Raw genomic sequence first — 20,991 nt, 5'->3', positions numbered from 1 at the left:
CTTAACTAACGAAAAGGTGCGATAATGTCTTCACATTCCTAACCTCAATCATTTAACCTTCCAAAATCGGAAAGTTCGATACACCAAATGCCCTGATGAAGTTCCGACCCTCGTTGGGATTATAAGATGGTTTATTTTGCATGGACTTATAGCTTTATCAAATTCACTCAAAGAAAAAATTGTTAATAGGCACAAAAGTCATATCCCTTGTTGATTCCCTGACTATGCCATTAAGTGTTCTACTTACGTGGTACGGCCGCAGCGAATCTGGCGGTGTCTTCCATGAGTCGCTGGCGGAGCTCATGCCTTCCAATGTTGGGGGGTCCGATGAGAACGATGGGTCGCTTATGGGATGCACGTGGGTAGTACAACGCCACCTCCTCGTACGTAAGGATCTCTTCCTGCTCCACTTCTGGACAATGGAAAGAGGTATGTGTGAAGTAAGATATACCTACTTTCAACATATTAGGGTCTACGCGAACGCTTGTGATTTGGTGTACATCAAACCCAAACTCGAAAACCTTAAAAGAAGTCAATTCAAATATTTTCAATTCAAAATAGGATGTGACATCACTTATTGAAATGTTTTGCCATTTCTCATATGTCTCATATAATATGAACTCCTTCAAAGTTTATTGTCTATTTTCTAAAATCGTGTGTTTTTTTTTTATTTTAAACCTTGTAACGTTTTACCGGTGGGAGGCTCCTTTGCACCGGATGCCGGCTAGATCAAGGGAACCACAACGGCGCCTATTTCTGCCGTGTAGCAGTAATGTGTAAGCATGACTGTGTTTCGGTCTGCAGGGCCCTGTAGCTAGTGAAATTACTGGGAAAATAAGACTTGACATCTTAAGTCTCTCTTATATCTCGTGTCAAGGTGACGAGCGCAGTTGTAGTGCCACTCAGAATTTTTGGGTTTTTCAATTCTCCTGAGCGGTACTGCATTGTAATGGGCAGGGTGTATCAATTACCATTAGCTGAACGTCCTGCTTGTCTCGTCCCTTATTTTCATAAATAAAAGGAGTAAGAATGTAGTGTTTATATTATGTTCTATAAAAAAATACAGAATTGTTGAGTACATACCATCAGCCCCAGCGGTAGAGTAGAGTGGGTAGCCAGCCTCGCTGGTCGCCTTCTTCCCTTTCTTCTTCCGCGGGGGTTTCTTAGCACAGAGTAGAGTGCCACCCTTTCTGGGCTTGTCTCTAGCAGCTACTTCTCCCGCCAGAGTAAGCTTCATTGACTCACGTCTGTAAATGGTTTCCCATTCAGTAAGAAAACTGGCAAATAAAACTTATACTGTGTTAGTAATAAACCCGAAACAAAGTTACTCCAAATTCACAACTTTTTCCTATTAATAAACGCGATGTAAAGCTACTCCAAGATTAAATTATAATTTTTATTTCAGAGGCTAAGAAAAGATCTTAGGGGGAGGCCTGTGTCCAGCATATGATGTCTTCCGGCTGATGATGATGAATGCTGTACTTACTGATGCTGGAAGGCTTGACTAGGTATGAGACCAGCCAACGTCTGATCCTCCTCCCCTTCGCGGAAGGCCTGCCACCAGTTCGGATCATCGCGGCTGATCACGTGTAACACGTCTCCTTTCTGGAAGCTTATTCCTGAAGATAAATAAGAGAATCAGTAAAGAAACTGTTCAACGTCATTCCTGGAACAGAAATACAGCACAGAATTTATTTGATACCATAATGGCTACTTCCCGGAGGGACAAAGAAACTTAAGCTAGTTTTTAGGACGTAACTTTTATGCGATACTTGAGTCTTGAACCCAAAATTCTAAGCGGCATCGCAATCCCACTAATCACTTTAAGACATTAGCCTAGTTGAAGATGTTAAGTCTTAGTAGCCCAGAATATAATATACACACAGCAAGAACAAACATAAACTTATAATGCCTACTACTCGGCTAAGTCGAGTTAGTAAGCTTTTTGTGGGGTGTTGTATATGCTCTAACAACAAGATCCCAGATAATGTTCAAAGCTAACGTATTAAGAAATTCAAAAGAATTGTTAAAAAACATTTGTGTGGTAAAGTTTACTATAACATAAATGCCTTTCTCAATGATACCACTGATTGGGAATTGAGCGACCGCCCGCAGCATATTAAATAATATATTTTATTGTACGATTTTACATTGTAGCCATGTCTTTATATTTAAAAAAAGAAGCCCGTTAAGTTTGATGCGTCCGTTCTTCTCAGGTCTGAGGCATACCGCTTAGAATGGGTGGTAGTTTTAGACTTTCAATAAGTGATTTTATATCCTATTTTGAATAAAAATATTTGAATTTGAAAATTTGAATTAAATTTCACTAGGACCGGCGTCCTTTATTTATGTTACACTGTTCTCACGGATTCTCAGATACTACTAGTATTTTTTAATGTTATTCATAAAGTAAGCCTCAATCGCCATACCTAGTTCCCTGCAGGGTATGTAGACGTCGTCTTCAGGGTCGTAGTCGAAGTGCGCTCGCACGTGAAGCACGCGAGCTGGGGGCCTCTCTCGTGCACGAGCCCGCCCTGCTACCAGCAGGCTGAGGGTGCCCGCCAGACCACCAAGCAGCTGGCACACTTCGTGCACTGACTTGCCGCGCATACAGACACCGTTCACTTCCAGCAGCTGCAGGTTGACAACAGAATACAATCAATGGTTATATTGTCAGTCTCAGTGAGTCATACATCTTTGTCCCGTTTGGTGTTGAGACACTTGGCCCGTGGGGCCCAGAGGCGCGAAGAATGTACAAAGTACCTTCGCGACTTAATAAGGCTACTGGAAACCCAAGCACGGGCAGCTATTTCGGTCAACGGATCAGCCTAGCTATCCAACGTGGAAATGCTGCCAGTATTCTTGTTATGCTTCCACGTAATGATAGTTCTAATTTTATGTAGTCATAGTATTGTCAATATAGTTATAAGATTTGTTTTGTTTTTAATAAATGTATTATATATGTTTAAATATCTACGAACATAAAACAAATGTGATAATATTATAATAAATTAGTGGTTATATTGTATAGCATACGGGAGTAGATGTGTTATAAGAGTCCGACAACTTAGTGCGCGACCGTTCCACGAAATGACAGAGGGTGGTGGGGACGGGTTAACAAGATGTCAGCGGTTAGCGGTTAATGTTGCGGGGAAGGGCAACGCGGGAGACTGCCGTAACCCGCTACCCAATGACATCTTTAGCACCTCCTCCCCGCCACCGCCTATCAAACCCTGGAACGGTCGCGCATGAAGTTGACGGACTATACCGGGCGCATCACGTGATTAAAAGATTCCTTAGGCGTAACGTTTCTTCATTAATCACACCATCTGTTCGAAGTAAATCCATCGAACAGCATTATAATAAAAATATTGCTTATTAGATAAAATTAATTATTTATAACCACGTGTTGCCTTCAGTAAGGCAGTACCATTGATCAGGCCGGTCCCAGTTATTCCGAGTAACCATTCCGCGTATACCTCATTAGAATCATTAATAATAGCTACTTAACAAGTGTCATAGATTTTAGTAATTTAAATAAATAAATATTATTTACCATAAAACCCAACAAAATATATATATCCTTAAGTGCACCCCCTTTTACACCATTCTTTTGACATCATTTGAATGTGTTAGTGAGCGGATGATAATAGCTTGCTTATCAGTGTCAAAATTACAAATTTTATCATTTACCACCACTTTGGAAAAGTTGAGCTTTAATGAGTAGAAGCATTTTACATAATATTTATACAATCAATGCAAAGAGATGCAATAAAATACTCGTACGTTTCGAATGAGAGAGAGAGATAAGTCTTGAGAAATTTAAGGGAAAAAGGTTTATAAAACGTTATATATGGTAAGACTGAGAATAGAGGGAGCGTACTTAGACTTTGCTCAGACTTTACTTACGTAAAACAGGGCTGAGTGAGCTTCGCATAATCTTTGATTTCGATTTTATATTCATTTGATAGATGAAATTATGCTGAGCGTAAGCTAAGACAGCCCAATGCTAAAGTCAAGTTTGCGTTTTATCCTCAGGAAATTTGTTTTTCGGTAAAGTCTGAGCAAACTCTATTTACACCGTATAGATCTCACCCTTACCGATTGCCGATGATGCCGAAATCCTAGATTATGGGTACCACAACGGCGCCTATTCCTGCCTTGAAGCAGTATTGTGTAAAAATTATCGTGTTTCGGTCTGAAGGGCGCCGTGGCTAGTGAAATTACTGGTCAAATGAGACTTGACATCTTATGTCTCAAGGTGACGACCGCAGTTATAGTGCCGCTCAGAATTTTTGGGTTTTTCAATAATCCTGATCGGCACTGTATTGTAATGGGTAAGGCGTATCAATTACCATCAGCTGAACGTCCTGCTCGTTTCGTCCCTTATTATCGTAAAAAAAATACACTTTTAACATGAAATTTCAGAAAGCATTGAGACTGAGATTGATTTGAGACCTATGGAAGTAGTCCTTTATTCCGACGACTTATCAAGGTGTCGAGTGGAGATATTACCTCGTCTCCCTCATGCAGCAGCCCTGACTTCTCGGCCGCACCACCCCGTACTATCCTACCGATGATTACCGCTTCTCCTTCGTTCCTCACTGTAGCACCTGCAACATAAACAATTAACATTTTATTTATTTATTTTTGGAGCAAAAAAAATAACAGGTTATATGAAACATAAGTATTTTAGAAATAACTAAGCAAAGTTGATGTTACTATAATATTTCTCAATGAAGCATTTTACTACAAATGATATTATATTAAGGATATTAACAATAATGGAAAAAACATACAACTTTTAAATCAGAGACATACAAAAATTGATAAAAAACTATCTTAATACAAAGAACAATTTCAATTTTAGGTTTATTCTTCATTATATTCTATAAATACGTAAAGATGTTTTATAATGAATTCTGTCTTTCAATGAATTAAATATAAATTTGAGTTTCTGAAGAGTTTTCTTTCCGAGTAGGTTTTAGATTCTCATTTTCAATAAAATATTTAAAATACAACATTGAAATAAAATACTTGTAATTAATTAATTACAACCAACTAAGCTTGTCTCTATATATATTCTACGACTCTATATAATATATATATATGTATATATTTGTTCCGATAGTGAATTAATTGACATTAATAAGTTTTCTAAAGGAATAAATTGCGAGAAAAACAATCCGGCTCGAAGGACCAATTTGTACGAGCTGTGGCTACAATACGATAGTCAAATTAAGATGTTGTTCAGAAAATACGTATATATTTTATATAAAAAAGGATGTCGTTATGAATATTAATGAGCACGCGTGATAAGTATTCGAAATCATGCTTTTTTATATGCCTTTTACCACATATTTCTTGTAGTTTGAAGGTATTAGCACGGAGTTTAAGAGAAAGCTTGTCGGTTTTCTTATTCCGTATCGAGCGGCAACTTTCAGCACAAAACATACTATACGAATGTTCTTTTCTGACAATGCGTCTAAGCGTACCAAACTAAGTCACATTCGAATCAATTTTGGATAGGATAGAATTGCGATAGAATACGATAAATTAATGGTAAATTAAACTTAATGCAGATTTGTTTATAAAGAATACAAAAGACTTACCAAGAGGTTCATTAGTTTTTTCTATTTTGATAATTTTAATATTGTCACTCGAATCGTCAGGAGAACTAGTCGACTGAGACTTCTCATCAGCCCTGTGATTACCAGTCTGAAAACATCATTAAATATGTTACGTTGGTATCGAAATTCAGTAAATATGATAATTTTGAAGGAAATTTTCGACTTCGATCTACTTTAATCGCTTAAAGAATAGCTGCCAAATATAAGAAGCGGGACTGCCTAAGTAAAAATTGAAATTTAGTTTAGTATGAAACGTGCAGTCATTTGACATATTATGTATGAAATAGCAGTGATTACAGTATCGCGATTGGCGGCGAAGTATAATCCGGCTAAGTTTGAAAGCGATGAGTTGCTTAAAACGTAGGGGATTTCGGATCTTCTTTTTTACAAGATTATAGCCGTCATCTGTCAATCTGTCAAGGACTGCACGTTTGATACAATAGAGTGAATCGCTTTCTTCTTACAGAGGTTCGCTGGGGTGAATATTGCCTTCAATGACGTTCTATACATATTATTATAGACAAATCGCGTCGTATAAAAACAAAGTCGAAATATGGAACATGCCACAAATGACACCATAATAAGCTTCAAGTGCTATATCTATACATTGCGGCATTTACTCCAGATGATTTAATTATTCTTGGCCAATATGCAGCAATGTAAAACATTTGTTCAGTTTAGCTAACGTATGTTGAATTTAGAACTCGATTCGGACAGTGAGAGTTAACACATGAATAATGAGAAAAGTGTGCTTACATTGTCTTTAAGCACATTTGCCGTTCCCATATCAGACTGCGAATAATATATCCTCACATGTATATAGTACATCATTAATGCCTTGCTCTATTCATGCCCCATCTATCTTCTAAGCCAGTTTGGCTTTGCCTTCCAGGAGAACGTTTAATTGCCATCGCTTGTGATTTCGAGAACTAATATCCCGATAGTGACGAAGCGAGGTATTTATAAAGAGCGTTAAGGTTTATTTTCCACATTAAACGACCTTCATAAGAAATTACAGTACCCAATAGGTGATACAAGTCTTCTTCCAGCACCGGTTAACGACTTCCCGAAAGAGACATCGTCTACGACTGTTATGAACGAATGTTAGAGGTTTAAAAGTAGACCACAGTATATTTCCTATTTTTTTATTTAAAGTCACAGCATTCGATATTCTTTGTTTATTCTTCACTCACTTCTTATGTCCGTTATCACATCATTATGTCAACATATTGAGTAAGAAAAATAGAAGGAATAACTTAGGGCAGGCAAATGGACGTCAATAATTGTAACCTGCCCGTTTCTTCTAGAAGGTAATGAAGGTATAATTAAAATGGAACAGATTTACACAAATTGAAACAGGAATCTATCTAATATTTTGTGCAATCAAGCCGTATTCAGATACGAAGCCGCTATTACATATACCCGCCTGGTACATGATTGCAACTATACAGGAATAGTAAAGAAGACTATGCTGTCTATGGATACATAATATTATGTATGGGATAACAGATGGCCGGTGGGGCAGTAGATTTCTCGAATAGCGACCAGTACTGGAAAACGCAGTGTTGGTAGGTCCCCGACAATCTGGTCGAGATCGCCGGAATACATCGGATGAGGGCAGCGCAGGACCGATCTTCGTTGAGATTTTTGCGGGAGGCCTTTGTCCAGCAGTGGACGTCTACCGGCTGATGATGTGCTGGTGTAGATAATATTGCTGAGATGAGCGCATCTGGCTTATCATTATTATCATATGGCTTAATAAGTGCTTACTAGGAGCGCCTAGTAAGCACTTATTAAGCCATATGGTAGAGTTCTATACTTCGGTAAATAATGCAGTTTAGACAAACCATGAGGTATGGTTACCTTATTTCTTTTCTCTCTAGAGAAGGCAGAAGGATCCAAGATGACTGCTGCTTGGTCGTGCGCCTGCAGCAAGTTCTCTAGCTCCAGCCCGCCTAGTATCGACAGCAGCTCCGCCGCTAACGCAGACGTTTCACCGCCTGAACACGAATGTGCTCCTAGTACATCTATACACTGAAACAATGTTTTTATTCATTATTATCCTTATCTCTCTCTCTCTCTCTCTCTCTCTCTGTGGAAAAGGAGGACAAACGAGCGTGCGGGTAACCTGATTTTGAGTGATCACCGCATCACATTATCTTGCAACACCAGAGGAATCACAGGAGCGTTGCCGGCCTTTAAGTGTATGCGCTTTGTTGAAGGTACCCATGTCGTATCGTCCTGGAAACTCCGCACAAGGAAGCTCATTCCACAGCTTTGCAGTACGTGGAAGAAAGCTCCTTGAAAACCGCAATGTGTAGGACCGCCACACATCCAGATGGTGGAGATGATATCCTAATTTATGGCGTGTCGTGCGAAGGTGGAATTCGGCGGCGGGAATCAGGTGTAACAGCTCTTCGGAACACTTCCCGTGATAAATGCGGTAGAAGACATACAATGAAGCGACGTCTCTACGCAACGCCCCATGATCCAGCCGTTCACAGAGCACTGGATCCCCGACAATTCAAGCAGTTCGGTCAAATGGTTAGATCTGATACTGAGGTGCGCCAGACCAGAGATGACAGCAATACTCCATGTGTGGCCGGACCTGCGCTCTGAAGAGCGCTAGAATGTGGGCCGGCTTGAAGTATTGCCGTGCTCTATTAATGACGCCCAGTTTCTTCGAAGCCAATTTGGCTTTGCCCTCCAGATGGCCACGAAATTGGGAATCGCTCGAGATTTCAAGACCCAGTATTCCGATACTAGGCGAGGCTTTCATGGAAGTGTTGTCGAAGAGCGGTGATACGGGTTTTATATAAGGGTTTTTTTAGTGGTAAACGCGCAAACTTGAGTCTTCTGGGGGTTAAATTGGACAAGGTTCAATTTACCCCATTCCACGACCTTCTCAAGAGAGGACTCGATAGAAGACAAGTTTCTCCTGGCACTGGTCGACGATTTCCCGAGAGAGACCTGCATGGCCGGCTTCACCAGTGCTGTCGTCTGCATAGCAATGTATGTTGGAGGTGTCCAACATATCATTGATATGCAGAAGAAGCAGCGTGGGAGAAGCACATAGCCTTGGGGTACTCCAGCATTCCCGGGCTTCGTCGTTGATCAACTGGTTACCTTCTAGGTATATTAATTACAAATATACGATAATTTATATATATATTAATTATTATTATTATTATTGTAAAGTACTCCAATTAATTGAAAAGAGTGGCCGTTGAGTTTCTTGTATGTTTTTCTCACGAGCTCTACTTTTTCCTTATATAATATGGTAGATTCAGTAGTTTAAAAGAAATATTAATAGTCACAATTGAAAAGCGCTTAGTTTAAGCCTAATTGAATAAAGTTTATTTGACTTTGACTTTAACAATAGAAGCCCGAGTTAAGTTATCAGCTCATTGTTGTTTTATGTCCGTTTGGATTATAATACAATAGTATTGTATTTGGTTGGACCTTCCAAATACTAATACAAGACGAATTGTGAATATCAATATGTTTATTGTGATGTCAATACGTGTGTTATAGTCTTGATAAACTTAAGATTGAGGTTTAAATGACGTTGAAGTGATAATCGATATACCACGGCATAAGTTATTGTAATAAATTGTAGTTTTGTATTATAGGAGTTTGTAATATTGTATAACTTATATAGCTTGTAATTATTTTTTAATTTGTATTACTTTTGATTCGTGGTTTTTATTGTTACCTTCTAACTAAAATCGTCAAATAACTTTTGAAAACTTCACTGGTAAAAGTGTCAATTTTAAGTTCTGTTAATTAATAATAATAAATGTTGTTTTCTATACATGAATAAATAAATAATAAAAAAAATAAGAAAATGTGGCACACTCCCTTTTCGGATAAAACCACTATTCCGCACGAAAGATTGGATGAGGTTCAGTAAGTTCCCACGCCCAGCTAAACGCCTCACGTAAATAGTGGATGGTCACAAACTATATTTTGTGCATCATTTATCTTCGATTTTAAAGTAGTACCTAACTTAACTTAACCTACACAACACGACATTACTTCAAAATGCTAAATACGCTTCCTTGTGCGGTGTTTCCGGGACGATACGACATGGGTACCTTCAAAAAAAGCACATACACCTTCCTTAAGGGGCGGCAACGCTCCTGTGATTCCTCTGGTATTGCAAGAGATTGTGGGCGGCGATGATCACTTAACACCAGGTGACCCATACGCTCGTTTGTCCTCCTATTCCATAAAAACAAAAAAAAAATACCACTCGCATCACGTCGACGTCTGGTGTACCACAACCGCGCGTTTTACAACAAATTTCTTGCCTCGCACTTATCACTTTAAAAACATAACATATTATATAGATACCAAATCAAAGATTGCGCTATGTTTGAACTCAACTGAGCTTTACGAGTCTGAGCAGTTTAAGTTCGCTCTATAGATAAGATAGCTCTTAGCCTTAGTTCTACTGTTGCTAATAGAATAGTACTCACGTCCTTTAACCTATCAGCAGCTCGCTGGGTGTGCGGGGGCTGCAGACCAGGTCGTTGGTACCTGGTCGCTGTCAGCACCGCCGACCTGGTGGCCAGGGCAGTCCGCAGACCAGGACACAGTAGTGCCACCGCCGCGCCGCTCACTCGTCCCGCAAGACCCGCCTCCCCCGCGGCCCCCAGTGCCTTCTGCACCCGCGACAACGCCGCGCAAACTTCCTGGTAATCTGCAAGTTGCATTGAAACAATGTTAGAGTTTCCCTGCGAGATTGAATCAGAAATCAGGAGATCCGTATGAGAACCCAGCCTAAATGATTGCGAAACTGAAGTGGCAGTGGGCAGGACACAAAGCTTGACGGACAGATGGCAGTAAAGTCCTCGAATGGCGACTACGTACCGGAAGATGTAGTGTTCGTAGGCCAAGATGAACCAATGATCTAGTCATGATCGTCGGAATTCGTTGGATGAGGGCAGCGCAGGACCGATCGTTGTGGAGATCTTTGGGGGAGGCCTTTGTCCAGCAGTGGAAGTCTCCGAGCTGATATGATGATAATGAATATTGGAATTGTTTAAGTTTCTGTGCAAAGGAGTCTCCCACTGTGAAATTGCCATCAAAAGTAATCCAATATCGTTTTGAAAATTGTACATTCACCAATTGTTTTGATTATTAAACGATCTATGCAATACATGCTTGTTTTGCCTCGCAAGTGTGTTGAATAAGTTCGTATAAAACTCGTGATCAACTTGCTCACTAGACACTCGGCTGATTTACGCCCTCGCGCACGGCATGGGCTGGAATCCACATCCTCGTGTATAATGAGCATCTTAGGTCACTTTAACAAAAGTTAAACCAGATAGACTCGCAAGGCACCATCTACACTGACATAAAAACGCACTCAAGCAAACTTAATATGTTCCGCGTCTTAATAACCCATATTCTCGTGGAGACAGGACAGGACTACGATTGTTAAATATGTCAGCGCTTCTGTAAAGGGTCGCATTAGTGACGCATCCGTGACCTCGCACAGAATTATCATCTATTCGGTGACTGCTTTGCAAGTTAATTTTAGCTTCCATTATTGTCTACATAATTTGAAGACACTTAAGAAAAATATTAAGAAAAACCTTATTCTTTATAAGTTATGGGTTTTTGTTGCATCACTTCACATATTTTGTAATTGAAATGATTTGTAAAACGATGAAACTGTAAATATTGATTTAAAAGAGTGATGACTGAGTGCATCACTTTACATATTTTGTAATTGAAATGATTTGTAAAACGATGAAACTGTAAATATTGATTTAAAATAGTGATGACTGAGTGCATTACTTTACATGTATTGTAATTGAAATGATTTGTAAAACGATGAAACTGTAAATATTGATTTAAAAGAGTGATGACTGAGTGCATGACTTTACATGTATTGTAATTGAAATGATTTGTAAATCGATGAAACTGTAAATATTGATTTAAAAGAGTGATAACTGAGTGCATGACTTTACATGTATTGTAATTGAAATGATTTGTAAATCGATGAAACTGTAAATATTGATTTAAAAGAGTGATGACTGAGTGCATTACTTAACATGTATTGTAATTGAAATGATTTGTAAATTGATGAAACTGTAAATATTGATTTAAAAGAGTGATGACTGAGTGCATTACTTTACATGTATTGTAACTGAAATGATTTGTAAATCGATGAAACTGTAAATATTGATTTAAAAGAGTGACAATAAGTTTCTTGCAACTTCATCTCATTAAAGCTCGACCTTTTCCGAAGTGGTAGTGAATGTAAAAAGAAAGGAAAACTTTTGACATTTATTTCAGTGAATAAAGTGATTTTGATTAGATTTGATTTAAGTGTTCATTCCGCTTAGGTGCATTCCGTCACTATTAAATCTTAATCGGCATTAATTTGCGGTATATGTTGTTTTTTATTTTAATATTTTATTTGATGAATAAACGCATAATAGAATAAGCAAAGTCTTCAAAAGACTTCATCAGTGATCAATGACCTAATCGTTAAGTTCTCGGTATACCGAGGGGCGTTATAACGCCAAAAGAAAAATCTTTTTCACATGTAACACGCACCAGGAGTTCCTAGAGGATAAGCGGGGACCCCCAGCTGCAGACCATCGCGCCTAGGAATCTCAGGTACGTCGGTATATTATTTAGCCATAACTAGCCATTCACAGTTTTATGTAACCATACAACAAAATTACCATACTTATTTTACCAGTGGGAGGCTCCTTTGCACAGGAAGCCGGCTAGGTTATGGGTACCAAAACGGCGCCTATTTTTGCCGCGAAGCAGTATCGTGTTTCGGTCTGAAGGGCGCCGTAGCTAGTGAAATTACTGAGCAAATGAGACTTGACATCTTATGTCTCAAGGTGACGAGCGCAATTGTAGTGTCGCTCAGAATTTTTGGGTTTTTCAAGAATGCTGAGCGGCACTACATTGCAATAATAATAATATAATAATATTGACACTTTTTTTTACACAAATTATCTTGCCCCAAGTTAAGCATATATAGCCTGTGTTATGGGTTACAAGACAATGATATATTTAATACAATATACTTACTTAAACATACATAAATTCATATAAACATACATGAATACATTTAAACATCCATGACTTGGAAACAAACATCCATATTCATCATATAAATGCTTGCACCTACCGGTATTCGAACCCGGGACCTCTAGCTCAGTAGGTAGGATGGTAATGGGTAGGGCGTATCAATTAATATCAGCTGAACATCCTGCGCGTCTCGTCTCTTATTTTCATTAAAAAAACTTATGGAATTCCCCGTCCATACAAATTATTATTTACGTATGTGCTACTTAAGTAAGTTATGTTGCGAATGACAATGACACTCTTAAGCGAATACAAATATCAACTTAATGTTTACGTCACCATTATTGACAATTGGATCCACGATTCTGAACGAATTGATTATTATGCTATGTGAATCTCACATGCCAGTTAAAAACATGTTTTCCTACTAGGCCTATGATGTAATACACTGTAATAATAACTTACCTACTTCATATTTTTGAAGTTATAATACTTCTTTAGGCGCGTTATAAAGAAATGATAAGAGTGAAATTTTAAGATGCGCGCGCATCACTGTAACACAAAAGCAACAGGGTGAAGTAATTTTTTTTGCCATTATTAGGATAATCAAAGGGTTCAAGCCCGTACAGCCGTATTCGTTATTTAATAATTAATTGTCAAAGCCATCGTTGCAAGATTTTTACAATATTGTTCTTTCTACAAACGTAGAATAAGCACGAGGAATAAATAATTTTAAGGATTTTTGTTTCGTTAGGTGTACACACAAGTTCGTAAATCTTAGTATGTCATGTTCAACTCTCATCTGTCGTGTATATTTTTAGTATTTGGATGTGTATGGCATAGTCTTACTATACTAGCGTAGAGACAAAGAGTGCGAGAGAGGAGAACATCTAACAGGGATTCTTTTTTAACAGGGATTGTTACTGTATCCAAACTTGATTAACAAGTCGTAAACAGGCAGCCTCGCTTGGCGTTAGCTAGATAACGCACACTTTGACAAAATTCCAATGACCCTTTGCCGCTTTTTTTTTAACTTTGTGTTCATTTTTACTCTTCGACAGTATAAGGTTGAGCCACAGTGAAGTATCGTCTGTTTTTTATACGTCTAGAGCCTCTAGCTGTTTGGCCACATATGACAACAGGCCAGGTTTATTAGTGTGCAGGACAGCTATGTCTTGCACTCGCGATACGTGATGCACTTTGTTTCAGTGTGCGTGCGTTGCTGAAAGTAGAGGTGAACCGCTTTTTTTTTTAACATGCTCAAAGCTGTTATCAGTCAGACGTTTAATTTACCAAAGTATTTGATAATTTGTTTCAGTGTCCAGTACGCTGATATGAGATGGGGCGGTGAAATAGCGTTTACTGAATTCTGTTTAGCAACGACGGAGAGTCTGTAATGACTAATAATAGTAACTGAATAGAACCCTGTTGACCAGGGCATATATTCCACTGAGGGGGGGGGGACTTGTATGAAAGAATTGATACGAGTGTAAGCATTTTCGTCTGTAATCAATGGAGACGAGTAATGTCTGCTTGGAGATGATATATATGATGATGGCCTCAATAATATGGAATAACAGATTACATAAATACTCACCAACGAGGGCGTAGAGTTGTGACACCTCATCAGCAATGTCTTCCTCGTAGGCCTCGTTGACGAAGGAGGTTGTGGAGGGTGCATTGGCCTCCAACGCCTGCAGCTTGTGAGAGCCTCGCAGGGAGTTGCGGAGGAACTCATTCTGGGCTGCGATCCTCTCTTCTGCTTCTTTCCTCTGTCTGAGTTGCTCCTGTAAAGAAGATAAGTAGCATATGAGATAATAACTCAATCTATGGGTACATAGGTAGTAGTGGGGGAACCAGTGGTCTGTGACCGAACACCTGGCGTTGCGTAGAGACATCGCTTCATTGTGTGTCTTCTACCGCATTTATCACAGAGAGTGTTCCGAAAAGCTGTTTGACTTGATCTCTGCCGCCGAATTTCACCTTCATGCGGTTTTTAAGAAACTTTCTTCCACGTAGATCAAAGCTGCGAAATGAGCTACGTTGGGTGGTGTTTCCAGGACGACACAACGTGGGTACCTTTAAAAAAGCACGTACACCTTCATTAAAGGCTGGCAATGGTCCTATGATTCCTTTGGTGTTGCAAGAGAATGTTGGAGACAGTGATCATTTAACACCAATTGACGCACGCTCTCGAATGTCCTCCTGTTCCATAAAATCATCATCATCATCAGCCGGAAGGCTTTCACTGCTGGACAAAGGCCTCCCCCAAAGATCTCCACGAAGATCAGTCCTGCGCTACCCTCGTTCAACGTATTTTGGCGATCTTGACCAGATCGTCGGTTCATCTTTTGAGGGGCCTACCAACACTGCGTCTAAAATCTTTAAGGCTTTACTGCCCCACCGGCCATCTGTCCGTCGAACTATGTGCTCTGCCCACTGCAACTTCAGTTTCGCAATCATTTGCGCTATGTCGGTGACTTTGGACTCCTGTGGATCTCCTCATTTCTCCATAAAATTGATACATGCTATCTAAGTTAATACTGAAATGTCGATTTTATTCAAACTTTCGCCAGTAGAAAGCGATGGCTAGGAATAATATTGGATGTATTCGATTTAAAATTTAATAATAGTCAATCATTTGCTCATACACTATATTTCGAATTCCGACAGGAGGACTACGATCTACAGTTTATATTATATAAGTGTAAGATGCACGAGTCAGCCTCACATTCCAACTGTTCTCTGTTAAACAAAACGCTCTCGTCTATTAAGTCTACTATAAAAAAGCGTTTAGCTTATCAAAATCAAACGTATGAAATTGATAAAATTCACAATTCTATTATTAATTGTGGAATAATGCAATCTGATAATACTGTTTGAACAAACAATCTATATTGACCACGACTGCTACCACAAACAAATGTCTACCTCCTACCGTATCATAATATTTACTGTGACGTCATTCTATTTAACCTCCACACTGCCGCAGTATCTAATCTCTTACTGGGGATTACAGATAAAAAACAATTTACGTACGTGATACTAATTAATTAAGTAGTTGTACATTATTTAATTGAAACAGTTTGTTTGTTATTTGTTAATTTAAAGTTATTATTAATATAACTTTTTTTTATGAAAACGGCTTGCCCATTACAATGCAGTGCCGCTCAGGATTCTTGAAAACCCCAAATATTATGAGCGGCACTACAATTATTGCGCTCGTAACTTTCAGACGTAAGTCTAAGTCTCATTTGCCCAGTTATTTCACTAGCTACGGCGCCCTTTAGACCGAAAGAGTAATGTTCACTCATTACTGCTTCACGGCAGAAATATGTGACATTGTGGTACCCATTATTTAGCCGGCATCGTGCAAAGGAGCCTCCCACTGGTAGAACTGAATAATTAAAGAAAAATCAGTTAATAAAGCATGAATAGCAATAAAGATATTTTATTGTAGATCATAAAAAAACGAAGGAAAAAGAAAATCTAAATGTACAATTATTGTGTAATCTACACTTATAAATCATCATCAAGAGAGCCGTTTATTTGTTTGTAATACTGCGAAAACTACTGAATCGATCGGAGTAATACTTTTAATAGATGCAGGGTGTTTCGGATAAGGTTTTAGTATAATATGTTATTTGGGTATGTTGGTGTAACTTATCTGTAACCTATTTTGTTTAACTAAGAAATACCTATTTATCCAAAATACAAATAATTCAGTCAACATTTCATTATATGTGACAATTCATGCCATGAGCGGCGCGTGGTACTGAGTTTAGGGCAAAACAAATTTGCCGGGTCGGCATTTCGTAATTATTTGGTCATGGTCTGAGATTAAAAATAGGTACAAGTAGTCACGTATCAATAGATATAATAATCTCACTAAGTTGGTAAATTTTGGTTTATATTTTGAATATTATAAGGCCAGTGTGAATGAAAGTGTTGGAATTAGGGCCCGCAATACCGAGATCTAGGTATTGCGGGATCCCGCATCATTTTCCAATCCCGCGAGATGCGGGATTACGGACGGGGGATCCGCGGGATTTGCGGGACTGAAAAAAAGCGTGCATGCGATGCAAAATAGGATAATCTGCGTGAATTATTATTCTTAATAACTCAAGTTATTAACTGTTTCGTATTTTCGTGATGTTTATTGATACATCCTTTTAGAATAGAATAAAAATTTAAGGTGGTGTACGTGAATGAAAGATTCATTCACGTACAAGCCCTTAAAAGGAATACCGCCCACAAGTGTGGAAGCAGAAAGGTCATTTTCTGGCCAGGCAATAGAGTAAAATACGCAGTAGTTTGGCAGACGACAGTTTGGAAATGTTGTATTTCCTTCGCAAACATTTTCAGTTAATATTAAAAGCTGAAAAACTTAATAATTAAGTAATAATTTATCAGTTTAAAATGTGTTTTTTTTTGGTTGATTTTGTAATTTTGCGTTGTGTATTTTTTGAAAACGATTTGTTTTGTTTGCTTTTTATTGAGAATTTGTTATTGTTATTTTTTGTGAAAATAACAGTATAATTTGATTGATCTCATTTTAATAGTAATATATACGAAAATAACTTTGGAGTTGATAAATTAATTGTTTTAAAATGTGTATATTTTCAATATGCGGGATCCCGCAAATACCGAGATCCCGCGGGATTGAAAATTCATAGTCCCGCAAATGCCGAGATTGAATACAAGCCGCGGGATTGGAAGGGGTAGACCTAGGTGGACGTTTCAAGATCAAATCAGGGACGTCTTGAAAAAAGGCCAGGTCAAGAGTACCCTAAACCGAAGAGCATGTATGAAAGGAATAATGAAAGTGGACGAACCGAAACAAGTATGTAAGGATCGTAGCAAGTGGAAAGAAGTGGTCTCTGCCTACACCTACGGAAAAGAGGCGTGATTGTATGTATATATGTATTTAATTATGATCATAATCATCTTACACTGTATCGAGCTTCATAATAAGGTGTGTCGCATCTCGGCACCTACTGATTACGTCCACCTGCGTCAGTGACGCTGCCGCCTACTGTCGCTATCCGGCCGAGCCGCACTGTGTCTCTTGCTGGATCTCCAATGCAATGCTATCCGAATCCTACACCTTTGACTATCAACTGTAAAATGGGTCCTGTAGATGAAGTCACAACCTGAGAGTTGAACAAAGACATACGTCACTCGAACAGTTAGCTCGGTGAAAGAGCGCTCACACGGAACGTGAGAGGTTGCGGGTTTGAGTACCTACCGCATCGTTCATAAATGTTGTTCTCAAATTTTATTTGTGTATCGTAAATTGTGTAAATCGCAGAAGTGAGAGTTATGACTTAAAAAAAACAACAATCTGTTAAGGTTTCATCTCGAAAACCATGCGCTTGACTTAACAATTCTGAGTATATTTAATATTTTTGACTTTTGTTTTGTCTTGATTCTTAATTTAATTTATTAATATTAAACGAATGAATACTCTCAAACAAAGGTATACAAAAACTTGACACAATTCTTTCCTCAGAGTTCTTTGTTCAGTAATGCAAAATGATACAAATTTTATATTATTTTTCTCTGACTATATTATACTCTTTGGCGCTTGCAAGGTGCCTTTGTGGAGTACAATGATTCAGAAATTAATGTACGCGGGGTTCTATTCACGACGATGCTTTGTAGCTTCACAATTAGAACTAAATTGTACTGCAGTATTGTACTGATATTTGTATAGGAAAGTAAACTTATTTGAAAATATATTAAATCAAACGTTTATTACTAGATACAATAGTAATAAATGTTTCGACGTCATATTCAGAGAAATTCAAATCGAATCAATATCAATTTATTCATTTAAGTTAGAGGAATGACAGTTATGAATTTTAAAAGTACTATTTACCAGAACATCGGAAAAAAACTCTTTAAGATGTAATAAGTAAAACGCTGGGGAAATTTCTAGGAGTGATGGGTGTCACTTATGAAGATACAAAAACAGATTGACAATCGTGCGTAAATACGTAAAAAATCAAAGTAAAAAATAGTTTACTAATAGTGCCATATGATTGTAGGACCTGGTGGCCAAAACAGGAACTAAAGACGCCATTTTGAAATGAATCAATCGAAAATGAAGTTCTATTGGATAATTTTCAAGATTTGGAATTAAAACTATTTGTAACAACCCTACATGGCAGCCATTTTAAAATTCTTTCGGGTCTACTTACTCTTTTGTTATTTCTGTAAAATGTTACAGTTTATTAACAAAAAACAAATATGTCAACAAATTATTCCACGAAGATAGGTCATTGACATTACAATAGAATTCACAATCTTGTTCATAAATTTCTAGAAACGTGACCTCGCTTCTTCGCGCTACTCCGCAACCACGCAAATATTGGATTAATAATGGATCAATAAAATGCATCTTATCATTTTTAAAGATCAGTTTATTCTCATAACTTTTAATGAAAATGCATAAATAGGAAAATTCCTTTTTGATAACATATCAAATACTAGCACTACTTCGGAAACAAATATAAGTGAAGCCTTTCAGTTTTTGACATTTGAGTATTTTGTTGCGTCACTTTAATGTAAAATGTAAATCTTGAATTAATAGTGTGGCAATGAGTTTCTTGCTACTTCTCACTAGCTCAATCCTTTACGAAGTAGCGTTATATTCAATAAGAAAAAAACATTTTTATATTATTTTTTTTGACATTCATAAGTGTCATTTCCGTGACCTACATGAATAAAGTGTTTTTGAATTTGAATTTGAATGGCGCTCTGAGAGAGAAGAATCGGCAAAAAAAATAACTATAAGATTTGAAAATTTATTTCTAATGTCCATACTTTTATGTTATAAGACATTTAATGTAGAAGAAATAAGAATTTATCTTGAAATTTTCGATTTGTTTGTTTCAAACATAACAAGCAAATCTATATATACATTTGCTTGGAGTCTCCTTTGCACAGGATGCCGGCTAGATTATGGGTACCACAACGGTGCCTATTTCTGCCGTGAAGCAGTAATGTGTAAACATTACTGTGTTTCAGTCTGAAGGGCGCCGTAGCTAGTGAAATTACTGGGCAAATGAGACTCAACTTCTTATGTCTCAGGGTGACGAGCGCAATTGTAGTGCCACTCAGAATTTTTGGGTTTTTCAAGAATCCTGAGTGGCACCGCATTGTAATGTACAGGGCGTATCAATTTCCATCATCTGAACGTCCTGATCGTCTCCTCCCGTATTGTCATAAAAAAACATGCCTTTTTTGGAAGTTAAGACTCGCGCGGTATACAATTATAATCAATAGACCTCAGCAAACTCGTTGAGCAATTAGCTGACTCATACTGTTGTGTTGACACGGCCGTAGTGAAATAAAAAAAAACCGTAAAGTTCAAAGTTCATCGTAATATATCGGATCTGTAGTCGGTAGTTAAAAATAGGACGCCCACATAACGAAATGACTTACAAAGACTAATTAACTCAAAAGTTAATCCATGACAGCAGATGCTCAATTATTTCACCTCCCACTATTCAAACTTTCATCTATCTGGAACAAACACTGAGTGTCGGCATTTATAGCCAAAACACATAGTCGGACTTGGTACGGCCGAACCATCGGAAGCGGTCTGGTAGCGGACCAAATATGTTGGTATGTCGCATTGTCCATAGCACAAAATTATTATGATTAGCGTCCGGATCGTATCGAGTACGACGCGGGACCAATTGTGCGAGGCGGCCACCGGACCGTCCGATGGTCCGGCCGTACCAAATCCGACCATGTGTTTAGGGATTAAAATCAAGGGGCTTCTACAAGAAATATGTAAGTATATAATATACATACAGAACCTTAACAAATTAAATATTTAAGTATATAATTTGTTAAGGTTTTGTATACATTTTTGTATATATTAACGATATTTGTTGGACGTGTTGTAAAAATATAGGGCGTCTGGGAACCTTCAACGAAAACGTTGTCTAAACCCTTTGAGATATTCCAATGTATAGTAGAATTGTCTATCTTATATACGTCTACAGAAAAGTCCGCGATGGCGTTTGGATAACATACTATATCCATTTTAATACTTTAAAAAATTGGCAATTATAAAGCGGGCATGGAAAAGCTGTTTACATATGTCGGGTCAGCTAATATCTATAAAAATAAAATGACAGAGGTTTACATTTGCACGCACCACGGAAAAACTACTTGATAGAATTCAATTAAGTCTTCTTTAGACACTTAGCCCATATCTAAAAGAAAAATTATTGCGATATCTTTATATGATAAAAAGTTATTAAAGTTTTAAGAAACAAACTTA

The 20,991-nt window shown here is 38.0% G+C and overlaps 1 protein-coding gene across 4 annotated transcripts in view; it reads right to left on the bottom strand.

Annotated features, from left to right (window-relative positions):
• The window catches only part of LOC126964488 (protein PALS1), a 176,482-nt gene that overhangs the window by 5,698 nt on the left and 149,793 nt on the right, over nt 1–20,991 (bottom strand). For all 4 annotated transcript variants that reach the window (XM_050807636.1, XM_050807638.1, XM_050807637.1 and 1 more), the window contains 9 exons: nt 14,290–14,479; nt 10,112–10,335; nt 7,494–7,664; nt 5,613–5,718; nt 4,516–4,613; nt 2,430–2,634; nt 1,487–1,619; nt 1,084–1,247; nt 248–412 (listed from right to left, as the gene is read on the bottom strand). In XM_050807636.1, the coding sequence (XP_050663593.1) occupies nt 248–412; nt 1,084–1,247; nt 1,487–1,619; nt 2,430–2,634; nt 4,516–4,613; nt 5,613–5,718; nt 7,494–7,664; nt 10,112–10,335; nt 14,290–14,479 (1,456 nt within the window). The remainder of the gene's footprint in view (nt 1–247; nt 413–1,083; nt 1,248–1,486; nt 1,620–2,429; nt 2,635–4,515; nt 4,614–5,612; nt 5,719–7,493; nt 7,665–10,111; nt 10,336–14,289; nt 14,480–20,991) is intronic.

The sequence above is a fragment of the Leptidea sinapis genome, chromosome 5, assembly GCF_905404315.1.
Source record: "Leptidea sinapis chromosome 5, ilLepSina1.1, whole genome shotgun sequence".
Lineage (NCBI taxonomy): Eukaryota > Metazoa > Arthropoda > Insecta > Lepidoptera > Pieridae > Leptidea > Leptidea sinapis.
This window is presented reverse-complemented; position numbering and strand designations above follow the sequence as displayed.